Here is a 19,484-nt window from a genome sequence, read left to right as displayed (position 1 = left end):
ATCAGTCATCTCATATATACCGCAAACCATTCATATCAATCATACAAAAAACCCATATAGCTATATTTGTAATGCCACAAGACAACCACAGACTAATAATGGAATGCCACCTATATTTTAATAAAGAAATGGTGTGTTCATTATACAGAATTCATAAATCTTCATATTATAAAAAACATATATCACCAATAGTGTTTTCCAGTTCGTCTGCATCCGTGGTCCGATCTGCTAGTGTTGTAGATCACGTACTGGTCGCGTCCTGGGCTTAAATATCCCGCGTTGGGTGGACAATCCCCTGAGTTCCTGTCACATGTTTCGAAAGAAACAAGCCATATGCCCGTCATTTTATGGCGGCCATTTTGGAAATGAGGTACCTTTTGAAATGTTCAGAGGACGGAAAGCTAACACATTATTGTCACCTGGTTGGTCCAAGTGGGGCAAGGAGGTGTGTGTTGTAGGCTTCCATGAGTGGTGGTAGTGATAAAGAGAAGGCTTGTGTAGAGTAGCGTAAATCAAGTTATGATGTTTGCACTGGTGTCGAGTTTTTGAATGTGTTGGTGGGTGATCATGTGTTGGTCAAGAAGCCTTTGTTGTCTAAACGTGATTCCAGTTCATGGGTCCTTTCAAAGTCATGAAACTTTTCCACTATGCTGTGGAATTGGAGGATGGTAGGGTTTGGAATTTACATAGAGTTGTGAAGTTCAACAGAGGGTAATTGTATATATATTTTTTTATGTTTGATGCGTTGTTTTTTTTGTTTGTTTAGGGGGAAGATGTGTGGTATTTTTATAGTTGTTTCTATCAATGCTTGTTGTGTTCATCTCTTCCATGTCCTTGGTTATGATGCATAGAATCCTTTATGTGTCATGGTTCTATGCATCTTCCTTAGTCAGTTTGCCTTGGGTTACTGGGGGTGCTGCTTCTTCCTGGGGTGCTCTCATTAAAGATCTAACTTTTGAGTATGAAACTTACTACTATGTGGACATGTTTACTATTTTACACACAGGCCACTTTAACTGGGTGCTGTGTAGTACAATTTGTAATTGGGAGCATCCAATCCACCTTTCATTAAAGGGCTGTATCACTTTGTGATCACTATTCTGCATCTCCTGCCTCCCCATAACACTGAGGTGAGAAGCAACTGCATCTTACAAAAAAGCCTTCTTTAGTATTACTGGCAAGGCCTTAAAGAAATATTATAGTCTGGGCAGTATCATCATCTCAGAAACTGGCTCTCTACTCCTTTTCGACAATGGCAATGCGTTCCAAAATGGTACTGAACGCAGAATTAATGTAATGGATTTTTCCAGGTTGGTAGCAATGTTATTTTTATCATGATATATGTTTACCCCCCGATATTTAATAGTATCTAGTGCTAGTCTTAAGTGTGGTTGAGGAAGGTGTTATCAAATTCCATCCATTCTTTTGACTAGTGGGAACAAACATGATTTAGCCAAATAAAATTTCAACCCTAATATTTTACCCAATTTATCCAGCAGCGTCATCAGGGGAGCTAATGTATCTCCAGTAGTGTTCCCCTAATGTAGACATATCAATGCACCGTCCACATATAGTCATATTATATGCCAATTGTTATATATCTAGATACCCCAGTCTGGGCCCCTTATAAGGAGAGAACATGCAGATGACTCTCTGGCCATTGAGAAGATTATAGGCTGCCCTGTTCGGTACCCCTTCTTATCCTAATGGACCTAGAATTCACTCTTCCAGTCTAAAGTCTTGCCATTGTGTCCAGGTACAGTTATTGAACCTATCACAGTAATTATGGACTCATCCCTAATCAATGAAAGCGCTCCCATTAGGAATGGCCAACTCAGTGTATTAAGCGCTTTTCGATATTCAAGGAGCCCACCCAATGATCAGCTCCGTGCCATTTTGCCCAGTCCATTATTCTATGGTGTGTTTGTGGGTTCAAAGCAGTATTCCTGCTGCTAAATAAGCCATTATGATTGCTATGCACGATGCTCTGTGCTATGGGTATCAACATATTAGCCAATATGTGCCCCAATATTTTGTAGTCAAAGTTCAATAGTGAGAGTGCCCGTTAAGGGCTTACATTTAATTGATCTGTGCAAGGCGACTCCCGCATGGTAGCAGGTAACTATTGAGGTGCCAATCCCGAGCTATCTGTGCCATAAAATTCCACTGGCAGCCCATCTGGATGGAGGTTTAGATCTACCCATTTGAGAAATTGACATTTGTTCTTCCTGAAGTTGATATAGCTCTTATAGTTAAGAACGCTGTGTGGCATTCATTAAAGGCAATGGAATAGTGTCTAAGTATCTATAATCCTCAACTATTGCCTCATCTAGGGTGAAGTATACAATGTGAAACAGTAGCCCTCAAATACTGCATTGATATTGCTTTTTGTGTTGACGATCATCACAGCTCATGCTGTGTGGCTCTTACTGGAGTTCTGGGGAGCTCAACCTCTAGGAGCCCTCCTTGTTTCCTTCATCATGTTGTCGTGCTATATACTCTTTGTATTCCAATTTCCCAAGCACTGCAATAATGCTCTATATTCCACTTTAGAGTGGGCAAGGCTTGTCTTGGCCACCCGACTCAATCTCCAGACCTCGAAGACTCTCTTCCACAGAGGTCAGGTCGCGTGTCAAGGGTCTCTTTCACGCTGTAAATTGTTCTGATGCAAAGGCCCAGCAACAGCACCTTAAATGCATCCCATGCTATTAACCACTTGATGCTGTCCCAGGGTTTTGTTGAAATACTTCTCTGTATGTTCCTCAGTGGTAGCCTTGATTATAGCACATCTCATTCCCGTAGAAAATATTAAATAGCAGGTTATAACCTGTTTTGTTATAGAATTTTTCTTTTATTAATATAACCTCCTCCTTGCACGCAGCTTCCTTGTAGTTCTTCCTGGGGAGTTATGGTAAAAATATTCAGGACGGCGAGGGCTCCTCACCGCCATTCATGTTTGATACTGATCTTCTGTCTAGGCTGCTGTCTCCGCTCTGTCCCACCGAGTCCTCCCTATTGTCTTTCTGCATGAACTATCCTTGTTGGTCTTGCTATTGGGAAAGCCTCTTAGTGCCATAGACTCTGTCGGCGCCGCACATATACCCAGCCGCTGTATTTATTAACGGCAGAAGAGAGCTTAGGCTTCCTTCTGCTCGACCATCTTCCTTGGTTTCAGCAACCTGGGGCTCCACCTACAGCATCACTGCCACTCTAGATCAGCCGAGCAACGCCACTCTGGTGCTCCTATGCAGTTTTGGCCGCAGTGTCGTATTACAGTGGTTGTTAGCCGAAACAACTCTGGAAGTAGTCGCAACCAATCCGCTTTGTATCTGCAAAGTTACCCCTTGCTTGATTGTGCTAGGATGAGGGTTATATTATAGCAGGATAAATGATGCTGGGCAATCATCACAGAGCTTTCTACAGCACATCCTACATGGCTGTCACCTTGGCAACACCCCCCAGGATATGGCCTACTTCACAAGGTCTGCTTGGTCAAAGAGCCAATTACCTAAAACTATTGCTGTCCAACCAGCCCGACCAATATGCTATAGACAGCTACTCAAATTTTCCTTTCAACCGGTGAGATAAAAGTATTTAGCGGGCATAGTTTAACAAAAACAGGGCTTGCGTTACCCTACTGAACTCCATTCCACTAACCCACCATTTTGGGCCTTAAATTTGAGTGGCTCAGACTTAGTCCTGTTAAATCTGCACCATCAAAGTTTCTGATATTAGCACTATTGTTAAACCACTGGGTACAGAGTTAACAGGGGCTACAGACGTGAAATGAGGAATTACAGGAACAATAGGTAATTTCTGGTACGATTCCCTGGTAATTGCTCTATATGCACAAGAATTTCACCTGAAATCTCTGGGTTGAACTAAGCAGATCTGTGGTGTTTGTCTGAATCTCATAACTCTGATGAGACCGGTAACTTCAGATAACGGTCCTTCCAGAATTATGAGGTCACTCATGACAGGGGCCTTATTAACAAACTATAAAATTTGGAAAAGCCCCGAGAACATTCTGTTCCTGCAGGTTTATTGAATAAATGTCAGCTAATAGCGTCTTAGGTCTATAGGACTCTCCCTCAGCTTACTGTGCAAGACCGCCTCAGTAACCTCATCTCTGGAATCTGCTTTGAAGAAGCCACTATGTGCCTAAGAAGCAATATAAAATAACTAGTATAAAATTCATATATACACAAGTATAATGCATTTGACTGGTTGTAACTGCCTGATTTGCAGAATCGGGCCATTTGCGATTAGTAAAATGCATTTTGATATGTATGAATTCCAACTTGCAATTCGGTAACATGCTACTGAATCGCTATTTGGAATTGCAAATACATACCAATTCGGTATTAGGAAGTGGTGTATTTAGGGCGTTCCTTCCTAATAACAAATTGCAGCAGTATGTAAGAATATTTTGCGACCAAAATGCAGTTGCAAAACATTCACATTTTGCCACCTACTTCAAGTAGGTGGTATCTCATTCACAAATAGGAAGGGGTACCAAGGTACTCCCTCCCCTTTGTGAATGGTAGCGAAAACGTTTATTTAGAGCAGGCAGTGGTCTCACAAACCACTTCCTGTTCTTAAAAAAAAGCATTTGCACTGCAATAGGTCTCTCATTTGTGAGAATTTGAGCTTTTGGCATTGTAAATGACAATGCCTTTTATTTATGTGTTTTGAAAACCTACAAGCATTAGTAAACACTCACTTTGTACTTATAGTAGCTGCTTACGAGAAGCAAGACTGGCAGTAACTGCGCCTCTTTTACTGCCAGCCTTGCTTCTCGTAATCAAGGACTATAAGTACAAAGTGAGTGTTTACTAATGCTTGTAGGTTTTCAAAGCACATGAAATGAATGAATGAAATGAAAAGAGTTTTTATAAAGCGCGATGGCTACCCTGAGGCGTCCCAGCGCTAGCGAACTGAGTATACATGAGTGGGTGGAGGGACCTAGTCAGTGGTGGTAAACAGCAGCGTTTTTAACCCCTTTCGGAAGGAGAGATAGTTGGGTTCTGAACACAGATGGAGAGGGAGGGAGTTCCAAAGTCTTGAGGAATTATAGGAAAACAGTTGTACGCCCGCTCTGGATCTCTTAATTTTTGGCACTAAGGTCAAAAACAAAGACGCCGACCTAAGATGCCTGGTTGGGAGATAAGGGGAGATCAGAGGATGGTTAATGGTGGCGCCAGCCTTCCAGAAGGCGCGATGGGCAATACATAAGCTTTTAAAGGCAATTCTTTCCCTAATTGGGAGCCAGTGCAATTTCCTTAGGCCAGGTTTTATAGAGACGAGACGGGGAGCTTGCAGGAGCATTCGTGCTGCACAGTTTTGGATGACCTGCAGCTTATTGATGGTGGACTGGGGCGCCCCTAGATAGAGGGCGTTGCCATAATCCAGACGAGAAAGTATCAGTCCTTGTGTCATAATCTGTCTGGCTTTAAAGGGGAGTCTGGAGAGAATTTTTTTGATAAGCCTGAGCATACCGACACAGGTGGCTGAAAGCTTAGCCGCCTGGTGTGAGAAGTTAAGGGTCTTATCCAGCTAAAATCCTAAGCTCTTAATTGAGTCCTTGGGAGTAGGAGTGGGGCCAAGGCAAGATGGCCAGCGGAAGTTATTGATGGCGTTTGAGGAGTTGCCCAAGAGCATCATCTCTGTCTTATCTCCATTTAATTTAAGACAGGAGGAGTTCATCCAAGATGCGACTGCTTCTAGGCAGTCCCTCAGGTTACTAGTAGTCTGTGTCAGGGTTTGATCAAGAGCGACTACTAGCTGCGTGTCGTCTGCATAGGTTACAATTTTTATCCCGAAAGGGCGGACGATTGCAGCTAGCGGGGTCATATAGATATTAAAAAGTGTTGGACTTAGAGACGAACCCTGCGGTACTCCACACCCTAGGGGTTTGCGAGGGGAGATAGCCTCATTCTCGAAGACCTGAAAAGAGCGGTTGGACACAAAGGACTTAAACCAGTGGACAACCTGGGTGGAGACTCCCAGATTAGAGAGTCTCTGAAGAAGGATGCTGTGATTCACAGTATCAAATGCAGCACTTGGATCAAGGAGGAGGATGGCCACAGTCCCTCCTTGATCAATAATCTTCCTAGCCTCTTCCGTCACTGCAACCAAGGCGGTCTCAGTCCCATGCAGGGGCCGGAACCCGGTTTGGGAGGGAGCTAACAAATGATTGGTTTTGAGAAACTCCGTCAGTGCCTTGTTGACATGTTTCTCGAGAATCTTACTCAACCAAGGTAAGAGAGAAATTGGACGATAGTTAGACGGGTTGTTACTATCTAAGTTAGGTTTTTTCAACAGAGCCTTTACCATAGCCTGTTTCCAAGGTAGCGGGACTATGCCGGTGGTCAGAGAGGCATTAAGCAGATCCATGATAATCGGCATAATGAGCGGGCTGACCGAGATCAAAGAGCGCGGGGGCGCGGGGTCATTAGGCGAGCCTGACTTGACCTGGGACATAAAAGCCTGTAGGGTGGCCAGATTCAATAGAGGAAGCTTTTCCAGAGTGGCCCGGGACAGTCCCTCTGACCCGGCATCTTTAGTCGATGTTAAAAAAGGCTGGGTATTTGGGAAGGTGGAGTAGATCGCTTGGATCTTTCTATGAAAGAACTCTGCCAAATCGTTACAACGACGCTGGACGTCCGAAGAGTTGGGAGTTTTTTCTGGGAGTTTGAGAAGAGTTTTAGCTATATTGTAGATCTCTTTAGGCTTAGAGGCAGCTGCATTCATTTTTGTTTCGTAGAAAGCAGCTTGTGCTGTTATGATTTTTTCCTTATAGGTTTTTATGGCAGCTCTATAGGCCCTTTTCCTGGAGGGTGAGAAATCTAGCCGCCATTTCCTCTCTAGTTTTTTACAGTATCGCTCGCTTTCTCGCAAGTCTTGGGAATACCAAGGGGCAGTTTTTGTGGCACGTTTAGGTTTACTACATTGTAAAGGAAGTATTACATCTAGAGAGTTCAGAATCCAGTTGTTGAAATTAAGGTTGGCCAGGGTAGGGTCCGATATAGGAGGTGGTCTTGATGATTCGAGGGCCAAGGTCCAGTCCACTCGGGAAAGTTTAGACCAATTCCGCTCTGCCCGAATAGCAGTAGGCGGAGGAGGGGGGCTGTGCACAATAAGCAGCTTAAACGGGATCAGAAGGTGATCTGTCCAGGGAAGTGGTACAGGGTTTTCCACCAGAAGGTCAGAGCAATTGCTAAAGATAGGATCTAACAAATGACCCTTACAGTGAGTGGGTTTCGTGACTAACTGTAGCAGTTGTAATGCGGCAAGGTTTTCGGACAGATCAAGGGCATTATGGTCATCGGAGTTGTCAAAGTGAATGTTAAAATCTCCTAACAGAGTAGTTGGCCGAGCTACACACTGAGTCGGCTAGTAGGGGAGGAAGGCCATGGAGAAATTGCCCCATAGGTCCCGGTGCACGATAAATAAGTGTCCCAGAGAAGGTGTAGGTGGCAGAGAAATCTAAAGCGAAAGATAGGCTTTCGCAATCAGGTATAGAGTTGGGTAAGCTCCGACAATTGTATCCTTCCTTATAGATAATAGCCAATCCACCTCCTCTCCTAGTGGGACGATCTACCCGTAAAATCAAATAGCCCTTAGGAAGGGCATTAATAATATCAGGGTCAGATTCAGAGTGGAGCCAGGTTTCCGTCAGAAATAAGGCATCAGGTTTGATTTCCTCTAGGAGCATTGAGATCTCAGTACTATGTTTGGGGAGAGATCTGCAATTAGGTAGGTACATACGGACTGGAATAGTTTGGCCCGTAGGAACCCCAGGGAGTTGAAAGCCACAGTGGGAACAGGTCACTCCTTGATCTATGGGATTGCAGAAGGGAACACACAGAGGAGAGACCTTCCCTCTAAGTGAGAAGAGGGCCTGGGAGCTATACCTCCGTATAGTGGAAGAAAAAGGAGCAGGGTTCCTGGCCCCGTGCCCCGGTCGGCCGCGGACGGGCGCAGACGGGCTACCTGATTAAAAAACACTCTTCGTATCACTCCAACCTCACGCAATACTCGGTAACGCTGCAGCGACTGTCTCCCGGCTCAAGCCTCAGGAGTTTACGCCGCTGCGCGCTCGCACCATGCCCCTCTTTTGTAGCGTGAGGGGAGCAGACGCTAGACTGCTCCCTGCGCTACTACTAAGATGACGGCCGGGCGAGTGATAGAGGAAGTACTGGGGGAGCGAGGAGCTAAGGCTGCACAAGAGGTGATTGCCGGTAAGAACCGTGACAATATTTAAAAGAATGCTTCTTTAAAACACAGGTCACAAGAATAAAATTAAATTAAAAACAGGTTTAAAAGCTACCTGATTAAAAAACACTCTTCGTATCACTCCAACCTCACGCAATACTCGGTAAGGCTGCAGCGACTGTCTCCCGGCTCAAGCCTCAGGAGTTTACATAAATAAAAGGCATTGTCATTTACAATGCCAAAAGCTCAAACTCTTGCAAATGCGAGACCTATTGCATTGCAAATCCTTTTTGAGCCAGAGGAAGGCAGGAACCGTGATGCCAGGCCCTGCGTTTCAAAAGCAGGAGGAATGAGGCAGCTGCAGCCAAAACAGACCAGTCTTTGAATGCACAGCAAATGTGGCAAGATAAGAGCATGATTTACAGCCCTGTTTACAACAGAGGTCTGAAAACCAAGGGCACTGGTCTCCAGTGCTCCACCATAAAGAAATCAATGCCTGGGTTTCCACAACAAACAGCCCAATAAGGGCCCAGAATGCTCCCTTGCATCAAAGGGAGAGGAGTTGGCCTACCGGCTAGGGCAGTCGACCTCCAATCTGGGGAACTGGGTTTGAGTCTCGGCAATGACGCTGAACATCCTGTGATTCTGGGCAAATCATTTAATCTCCCCTTGCCTAACAAAAAAATGAAACTGTCCTCATGTAATGCAACTGGTGCTATGTAACGCGCTCTGATACCCGATTCGGGTCAAGTTTGCGCTATCTAAAACTCTGTTAAATAAATAAGTAAAAGTAGTGCTCATAAGCTATGAGTAACACCACATGTAACAGGGGCAGTTCTTGAAAATAGGCGGAGCTTTTAAAGCCCATTTCCTGAATACAGCATGTTTTGCAGGGACAGCGCAAGCGCTGCCTAGGCATGACCATTTTTCTTTTTTATACGCAAACCATTTTCTTTTTAGGAAAACAAGCTGCATTTACAAAAAAAGGATTGCTTTATTTAAAAGCAATCACGGACATGGTGGTCTGCTGACCCCAGCAGGCCACCATCCCTGTGATTTTAGCGATTCCCAATGGGTCGCCAACTGCGACCTATCTCAATAATATTCATGAGGCAGGTCAATTTGCAACCCACTCAGAATCACTAAATGAAACTCATGGAGTTTCACACATTAGGAATAGCTATTACCTAATTGCAATTCATAGAAAATCGCAATTAGGTAATCGCTATTTCCACTATTGATTAATATGGCCCATAATATAGAAATTAATGAGCAATTATGGCAATTTTACTTCATAAAGATGCTCCACTTAAGGGCAAAACGCTAGCACGTTGATGCTTTAGCTATTATCCAAAAATGTGGAACATGACACTTTAACTTTACTCCACACGCTTTTACGTGTGCCATTACCCCACATTTTTTACTCCGCAAAATCTTTTACACCGCAGGGCTTTACTACGCAATCAAGTACAAAGCATTGTCCGTTACAAATGCAATTTACTATTCTAACTCCACAGGGGCGTTGTAATGGGGAATGCGTTGTAATGGTTTGCGGTGTAAAGCCCTGCATTGTAAAAGATTTTGCGGAGTATGAATGTGGGGTAATGGCATGCTCTGTAATGCAGTCGTTGTAAAGGATGTTTAACAAAAATGTGCTTCTTTAAAGCCAAAATGTATACTCTTGAGACACTTCAAATCACATAACACAATCAAAGACAACAAACAATTTACAGTAGTAGCTAGTACTCATATGGAAACCTGCACTCAATATCCGTACTCCAAAGTACTGAACGGGTGGTAAACACTATGAATCCTGCTGCCTCAGGACCCAATCTGTCTATGTGTCAGGATATATACAACGTTCACCAAATTAGTGTGTACACAGGAATTAGATCACCACCCGACCATTTTTCACTGGAAGCAGTCAAAGCAGTCCAAAAAGATGAATAATTTCAAATGCCTCCTAGAAGTATGTTCAATGGCAAACTTTATTTTTCTTTCTAATACTGACAAATTGGACATCCACAGCCAGCGTGTTTCGTCCCAAAAGGAACTTTCTCAAGGCAGTGTGCATGTGGCTTGTAATACAGAAACATTCAGTAAAATAATCACTGTTGATTTATTTGTTTGAATAGTCTTTACTAGGGAATACAGAAAGTCAATATTTCAACCTCATGTATATGATCAAAGGTATAGCAATGACATTATGTCCATTACTGAATGGTAGCCAGAATATAATCCATGCCAGAGTCTTGAAAACCTTATTCAATGAACGCCAATTTACACACAAACCAGGACACCAGCACAGATTATATTCTGACTAACATGCTTCCTTGGCAGTTATACGGGAATTAAAAAGTCTAAGAGATAAAATGAAAAACTACAAGTCCCAGAATGCAATGTGTTGTTGGCTAAAAAGCTATGCCAAGCAGAGGGTGTCACACGAGTAGAGATCCATTGGCAGTTCTATATACTTAACTTGACATCGCTTGCCCACCCATTCAGAAGTGCCATCAAGTTACCTGGCTAGATGACTGATCAATCTTTTTTTTCCTTCTCATAGATTGCAGGGTGCGGTTTAAGAAGTCCATGTCTGCAGCAAGGAAGGCTGGAGGTCAGCTGCTCCGCTCCTGTGTTCACTGGCAGGCTCAGCAGAAGCGGTTTCAGGGCAGGGGTTCAGTCTAAAGAATAACAAGACACGCTGAGTCACTGAAACACTGAATCTTTACCCGCAGACACCCCCAGCCGGCACATTTCTAAATGCATGTTTTACTCCCTTCTCTCTTTCTCTCATGTAATAATTAACACGTAAAAGCCCAACAATAGTACGGAATTCGAGCCATTCTCATCACACTGTTATCTACAACTCACCCACCCCACCCTTTGGTTTTTCCTGATTCCATCAACACTGCAGCGATTTAAAGCAGCCCAACTGAGGTGTAGTCGGCGCTATGCAAATAAACAATAACAGTTTGCCAGACTGATCACGTGTCACACACACACACACTCACTCATTCATTTTTACGGAAACCTGACCGCATGAGTTTTGAATGGCGCTTTAAAGGGGCCAAAGGAGCAACGCAGACTGCGATGCAAAGTGAAATCAAATACAAATATCTTTCCTAAACCGAACACTGTCCTAAATCGAATATACATCACGTTTATCATGACCGTTTTTCTTTTCGTACCGAGATTTTTCTTTTAAAGGGCTGAGTGCTTTGTGTTTGAGGCTGTGTTTTTTATGTGACAGCTTCGAATACTATTAATTTCTATGACTATTACAACATGCACCACCCCACCGACTTCCAAAGCAATGAGCACAATATGCAGGAAAAGGTTTGCAGTGAGTCAGCGCACATCCTGTCACGTGACTTTACTCGCCCGAAAAGAAACAAGAGCCAACTCTCTTGCAGAACAAGGAACTAGGACTAAAATTCGCCTCTCTGGAGACAAAATCAGATAAGCCCTCAGAACAAAAGCGGGTGCGTTTTAGACAGTTCGCGTGTAAGTAAAGGTTTTGAAACCAGCAGATTGCAAATTAAAGACTAAGGGCCTCATGTAGGTAGCCAAATACCGGTCGGTAACGGCCGATTTTCGGTAATTATACCGTTACCGACCGGTATTTTGGCTTTTGGTATGTAGGGGGATAATTTTTGTATTCGGTAATTTACCGAATCGGTAAAATTACCGATTCGGTAAATTCCGAATACAAAGATGATATGTAGGGGGAGTGTGTGTGTGTTTTTTGGAGTCGGTATTTACCACCAACTAATAGTTGGTGGTAAATAATGAATGTATGTCTTTACGCATTTTAAAGCGCTTAGACGTGTGCAATGTGGCAGACATACATGCCCTTAGGGCATGTATGTGTGCCACATGTGCACACATGGCCGAATCAGGGGTGCAACAGGGTGTCAATGTGACACCCTGCCACCCTTGCATGTTTTCCCCCCATTACCGAATCGGTATTTACCGATTCGGTAATGAGGCATACCTTCCCATCAATGGGAAGGTATGCCTCATTACCGAATCGGTAAATACCGGTTCGGTAATTACCGAATTGTAACGAATCGGTAAAAAATACCGACTCATTACCTACATACGAGTTACCACTTCTAAAATACCGATTCGGTATCGTTCGGTATTTTAGAAGTGGTAACTGGTATGCTACCTACATGAGGCCCTAAATTACGTTTAAGCACACGTATCGAGTTTCCGAAACAGGTTAAGAGTCTTTAAGTTTTTTTTGTAGGTTTATTTTTTTGAAGGTTTATATAGCGCGAGCTCGACCCGAAGTTATTAGAGCGCTTTACATGAGCACCAGTTACGTTACACAAGGACACGTTCATTATTTGATAATAGAGATAATGGGGCATATTATCAAGCCAGGCGATAATGGGCTTGATAATATGCTCTATGGAATTCCTATTGAAGCCCATGTTAGACGTCCTTCACATCTAACATGGGCTTCAATTGGAATTCCATAGAGCAGATTATCAAGGACATTATCGCCGTTTTAGCGGCAGTTTTCTGCCTCTAAATTGGCAATTTTATCGCCTGGCTTGATAATATGCCCCTAAGTGATTTGCCCAGAATCAAAGGATGTTGAGCGGACGCCGAGGCTCGAACCCCGTTCCCCAGCTCCAGTCGTAAGACTACATCCTGGGATATTGCATGGTAAATGTATTTTGTTTGTTTTCTTAGCGTTCATAAATATCTATCCTCAGTAACTTATAAAAATTAAAAAGAAAATAGCACTTGAAAAGACCTATGGATTGTGCCCATAATTACATTTGGTGAACTGGTCAAGTTTAGCCAAGCACAAAAGACCGCTTACGATATTTTTGAAACCGTTAAATACATGGATAATTCGACAATACAACACACAATTAAGGGAAAGGCAAACATTGGTGAGGGTATGATTGTTTTATGGCACATTTGAATGGTGTAGCAAGTGCAGTGGCACTGGGCCCAAAAGTTTTCAGAACTCCTCCAAACACCTAATATTGCTATATTTTACAACTAAACAGGCAGTCATAAGTGCAGTTACCTAGCAAGCACTAGCATCGTGTTTTCAATAGTGCAGCAGATGCAGTGGCACCATGACCAAAAGCTCCAGGAACACTGCTAAACACCTAATGTTGCTATATATAGATATATATATATATATATTTCCCTCTTCTATCTCTCTGCTATCCCTCTCAATCCAAATAACTAAGGTATCCACCACTCAAATTATTTTCATAGTTCACTATACTAATTCACCACTAATACTTTGGGTTCCGGAGTAGTGTGTTACTCGCCAAAAAAACGCTTCGACGCCTCGTCAGGCGTAGTAAGCGCTATATAAATGCATTTACAATTCAATACAATGTGGCCCTTGAAAGTAGACAGTGTAGATTATCCATGATAGTTGTGCATTTTATAGTTTTATCTGAAACCGAGCAGTGCACACTTAAATAATTGCTATGTGAATTTTGCAACAGGAAAAAAATTGATTGCATGAGGAGAGGTACAATTTCTTAGCTGCCTAAGAGCCACGGCCTATATCAAAATACTCTTTATTCTGCGAGCACACCTTCAGAAACTGTGCTAACGTTTATTTGTTCATGTCTTCACACAAAGACAGGCCAGATGTATGAACAACTCCTTTGCTGAACTCCGGCCCACAGCTTGAATCACGGGTACCATGAACGCATAAATAACAGATATATATAATAGCCAAATAAGGTTCCCTGAATTTGTATGTTCTCATTTATAGATAATTATTTCCCAGGTTACTAGCGCTTTCAGCCACAAAACACAACATTTTCTAATTTTCAGGTCCAAAAGTTTTAATTCTGTTAAAGGCTCTGAGGTGAGGATTATGCTTTAAATACTTTTGCTTATTTCTGAACAGCAGCTCCACACCACCATCAGTACACAAAATACATTAACAATTAGTTAACTGGACTACAAAACACTTGACCAAAACAAGCCAATCAAGTCTTATCATAGCCAAGAACGACTAGGCAACGACCCTCTTATTAGGTCAAAGCCTAGGTTTGCTTACGACTTTCTGTGGGCAGTCTGATTGATTACTTGAGAATGCATTTTGCCCATTGCTTACTGTTAATTTTGTGGTTTGTAACTCACATTTGCTTGCTATTTGCTAGCTTTATTTGTTGTATGCTGTCTAGCTTAAGTTTCTCTCTATAACACCAAAGGAGAAAAAAGAGGATATGTTAGGCCCCACGTCTGTCTCTAGTACAACATCGAAAACACAAAGTGACATGGTAACTGGGAGCATTTAGAAATATTCTTAAATGAGGTGGACTCACTCACGTAATATGATGCTTCATCATAGTCCACCTCGTCCTACCCTGGTAATATGGTACTACCAGATCAGTTGACTGGGGGTGAGTGTTTGATTTGCTCAAACGCTCCGTCCATCATCCCCTTTGGTATCACTACCAGGGCAGACTCAGCCTCAAGTTGGACTGTCTTAAGGAAGTTCTTAGAAATACAAATTTTCTGGAGAGATATCTGGGATCCAGTTGATGCTATTTAATATACCTTAGAGTTTCTAGTCCATGGTACTGGGTAGCAAGCTCCAAATTACTTACTTCGTCAAGGAGAAGAGCCCATAGTATTCCTACCTCTCTCTGTCGAACAGCCGTCTGGTAGAACGGTATGCTGCAAGTGACGGCGTTTTTATTGAGTTGTAAAGCCGCCGTAATGAGGGATGTGTCAAGTTTCACCTATGAATGGGTTGACTCTTTTTTTCTAGCCTTTTAAGTAGCACACCTGGGAGTGGCCGGTCAATGTTGCTGTATACTTCCCCCTTTAGTGGTTGTGCCAGGGATGTTGATATCAATGTGCGCCCCCAACCTTAGTGTAAGAGCGTGCCGTGGGGGGCTCTCCGAGTTCTAGCCCTGGTGGGGAGGTGTCTAATGGCAGGGGACTGGAAACTTTTTTGAAAAGGACATTCCCCATCCTGACATATACAATGGGCATATAATACCTTGATACTGCACTTTACAGCCTAGTTACACATATATAAGTTTTTACTGGAGTATATATTTCTAACTTTCATATCCCTCAGGACACGCCCACCCAGAACAGACCATGAGGCAAGGTACCTCATGGCACTAGGTAAAGTAAAAACCTACACAGGAAATGTGCATGTGTGTTCTCCTCACATGTGTCTTGTCACCTAAGTACGCATGCTAAACGTGAATGCATGATGTGTCATGTGTGCCTAGTTGGTATTTTCATGTTTTTAAATACCTAATAGTGTGCCACAAGACTATTATACGGTCTGTACTTTATTATTCACATGTAATATTTCTGTCTACTCTAATGCCCCTGCTCCTTTCTACTTTGGAAATCCGTATATCGGGTAAAATTACCATGTGACTTCTATAAGAGAGGTATGATCTCTCCATATACTTTCACATCTTCACCATAACTAAGTATAGGGATCCATATATAAGCCCTGATGAATGTCCAAGACCTAGTGAAGCTGTCCAAGGGCAGAAACATGTTGACACCTCAGAGGTATGTACGGGCAAAAGCACCCACCAATGTCGTCTGAACATAGTCCATAGTATTTTTATGTATACATAGGGGACCACCTAATAAAGAATACTTTGTGGTTTACTCTAATTTATTTTAACAGCATCAACTGGATCCCAGATAGGTATTTCTAAGAAATCCCTCAAAACAGTCCAACTTGAGGTTGAGGCCACACTGTAGCCTGAGTTCCTCCCTTCCGTGAGCATTCCTTATTTACTGTATACTTCAGAGTACTGGCTTTCTGTAAACAGACCGTTCAATTCTGTTCTTTTCCTGTCACATTTGCTGTGCATTCAAAGACAGAGGTCAAATGTCAGGCTCTATATTTCAGGCATCTTGGTGTTTACTATTCCCTCCCTGACTTCAAAGTGTAAGAATTTATGTGACAATCCATCCTGCTGACTACCCATGGGAGATTCAGACTATACAATGTTATTTTTTGTAGCACACAACAAAGACTACATCAGAATTAGCAAAGTGGAAATCAAGCAATTTATTTTTAAATTCTGAAGTGTAGTGGAAAAAAATATTTTAATACGATCAAAACACATAAATACACTATGTGATGACATTCCCACACATTATCGTTTGTGTGCAGTAAAACTGTATGTTTGTGCAAACGTAATGGTCATTTCAATTGGAAGCGAGTTATCTGCAATGACACTGCGCTACAACACCATGCCTACTCCACACTACGCCACTCCACTTTACACTGCTCCACTCTACAACACTCTACTCCATTCTGTGCCCTTCCACTATATGCCATGCCAGTCCAATCAACGATACTCCACTCCACTCTACGCCCCTTCACTCTAAGGCACTCTATGGCACGTCACGCCACTCCACGCCTTTTCCCCTCCACTAAATGCCCCTCCACTGTAATCCGCTCAACTCCACACCACTTACTCCACTCTTTATTTTATTAACATATTTTTTATTGACATTTATAGTACGATAAACAAAATATTGCAAGAAGTAACCAACTACCCCCCAAAAGTCCAGTCCCCATCACATCATGTATCACATTTCCATCGTAGCCTCCACACCCACTACACATGCTGGTTCACAAAGTACATTTCAAATCTGCAACTATATATACCCTAATCCTGGCCTTCCATTTCAGAAGTTATTTGTACTGCTTCTACATGTTTTCTTCCCCGGGTTTATCAACCATATCATGATTTTTTTTGTGTCAAATTCTTTTTATTGAATTTAATCGAGCGACACAGTACCAAAAAAAACAGGACAGGTACATTCTTACAGTAAACAGGTCAAGTGTTAAAGATATCTCTCAGGTAAACACATCTTGTGAATGAGGACCCGACCCATTAAACATCTATGCTTCTATGCCCCTTCTTAATCCCCTCGGTTCTGTTAGCAGGTCTTCTTGGTAGTGACCTGATTGTGGGGGCACTGAATGAGAATGTGAATGTCTGCTGTCAATACTATGCTCTCCATTGAAAGAACATAAACACGTAGAAAAAAAGAAAAAGGGAACCAGTGTAAGCAGTGCATCATGGTGTAAGTGGTGTAAAATGATATGCTGTGTGGGGCATGGGCGGTGAGCAGAGTCCAGGTGCATCGCAAATTGGGGGAGATTTCCCTGTGATGGGCTCCCTACTCGGTTATATGTGGAAAATGTGAAGGACCTTTAGTCTGGGGCTGCATGCAAATAAGGGTAGCCCCTCCGAGAGGTATGTCACCAACGGAGACCAAATGTAGTCAAAGCCTTTCCTAGTGTCCTCCATAATGTCCGTCAGTCGTTCGAGCGCTAGCGCTTGCCATAATCTCACATGCCACTGTGTGAGGGAGGGGGCTTCCGTCTTCTTCCAAGCCGCTGCGATTGCCATCTTAGCCCCTCCAAGACTCAACCACACAATGGCTCTGTCACTGTTTGTTTGTCTCTTCAGTAGCGGATCACGAATCCCCAGGAGGGTGTGTTCGATGGTCTCAGGTATGATATCATATACCCTAGGATCAGTTTTATTTGAGATAGAATTTCCTTCCAAAATGGCTTAGTGGATGGACAGTCCCACCAAATGTGCCTAAAATCGACCAATAATCCACAGCCTCTCCAACCCATATCAGAATTTTTTAGGCAATCTAATAAGTGATCCCATGCGCATACCCTGTCAATTGATCTTCTTCCTTTCCTTTCTACACCATAAGACACTGCACTTTCGTAGCCCGCCCTCCTAATCAACTTCTTCCATTTCACCACCCTAGGGGGCCTAGCCTTCCAATGCATGGCATCTCCCATCTGACAAGTACCAGGGCCAGATCAATAAACCCTGTTGTGTTTTTGCACGTAGTAGGTCTTGAAAATCTCCCTAGAAGACAGACCAAGTCCGCACACTCACATAGTTCTCTGCGTCATCTCATTAATACAGTACACTACCTTCCTCCAGTAGCCCACCAATGATGGACACGCCCACACAATTTGTATCATTTCTGAGCTTTGTTCACTACATCTAGGGCACCCCACGTCTGTGTCCTTATAAATCCAAGCTATTTTCCCCAGAGTCAGCTACGCCCTATGTAAGTAAAAAAAGGTAATCAATCTAAATCTTGGATTCCTGGGCACAGTAATCGAACTCGCAAGAATTTTCGCCCAGTCCGTCTCAGGAATGAATGGGCACCAAGTCCTCTTCCCACTTTTCTCTAAGACCTACAAGGGGTGTTACTATATAATTCCAAAATGCCTGATAAAGACACGTCACCACCTTGATGCAGCGCGACGTAGTGCACATCACTTGAACAAGCACTATGCATTTGAGGCTCCACTAAACCCATACCCCAGTGGAGGAGCACCATGGTTATTAACATAACATAACGTGTATTTGTATTTTATTACCGTTCGATGCAATAGAAATTGCCCTCTCTGGATCTCAAGAGGCTGAAAATACCACGAATGGTAGTAGCGCCCCATCCCAATAAAGATCTTCTATCCTATGCACCACATGGTTAGCACATTATGCTAAATCTTTCATTCTCCTGCCTTATTAATTTGCTCCAAAGTTCTCAAAGGGATGTCCGGGGCATAGTACATCTAACCATGGGTTTGTTGGAGCGCACAATCCTCAACGCAGTGGGTATTCCCCGCAGAGGTCTCTCGGGAGCTAAGAGGATATTATACAACATATCTAAATCTGGTAACATCTCCAAATTTGCCTTCTGTGGAAATCTCCGTGAGTGGATTCACTATACAAACCACTGCTATTGTGCCACTGAGTAATAAGCGTCCAAATCAGGTGAGGCTAATCCCCCCTTTGATGTTGGTCGATAAGGCCACTCTGCACCTGCCCGTTCCCCATATAAGGGAAATTAACAACGAATCAAGTTCCTGATAGAGCCTACAGTGTATCACCATAGGCAGTGCTGTGAAAAATTAAAGCTATCGGGTATGATGGAGCAAGGACTCGTATAAAAGAGACTTGCTCGGAAGCAATCCTCTCAAATAACTCCTAACACTGTATTAATCATGTTTGTAAAGACTAATATGCACCACATTCCGTACAATTAGCTTAGTGGAAGCTTGCATATGTGTCTTACTAACAAGTAACTCGAGAGAAACTTAAAATGGCTGCTAACGCGGGAATTTGCACTGCGCATGCGTCAACTGCATCTACATAGGGTGACGAACTAAAGCTTGGAGGGAATTTTCTGCATCTGCGCACTTGCTTCTAATATGGCTGCTTGAGGGCTCATAT

At 43.0% G+C, this 19,484-nt stretch overlaps 1 protein-coding gene across 11 annotated transcripts in view; it reads right to left on the bottom strand.

Moving 5' to 3' along the window:
* The window catches only part of LOC146867905 (uncharacterized), a 1,103,481-nt gene that overhangs the window by 996,813 nt on the left and 87,184 nt on the right, over positions 1-19,484 (bottom strand). For 8 of the 11 annotated variants that reach the window (XM_085608614.1, XM_085608620.1, XM_085608616.1 and 5 more), the window contains one exon: positions 10,740-10,898. In XM_085608614.1, coding sequence (XP_085464740.1) covers positions 10,740-10,808 — 69 coding nt within the window. In that variant the 5' untranslated portion in view covers positions 10,809-10,898. Of the gene's footprint in view, positions 1-10,739; positions 10,899-11,088; positions 11,207-11,405; positions 11,541-19,484 lie in introns of those variants that run through there. The other 3 variants (XM_085608615.1, XM_085608621.1, XM_085608617.1) reach the window with 2 other exon arrangements.

This window comes from Triturus cristatus, chromosome 1_2 (genome assembly GCF_964204655.1).
Source record: "Triturus cristatus chromosome 1_2, aTriCri1.1, whole genome shotgun sequence".
Taxonomy (NCBI): domain Eukaryota; kingdom Metazoa; phylum Chordata; class Amphibia; order Caudata; family Salamandridae; genus Triturus; species Triturus cristatus.
The sequence above is the reverse complement of the archived record's forward strand: the minus strand, read 5'-3'. Positions and strand labels throughout refer to the sequence as shown.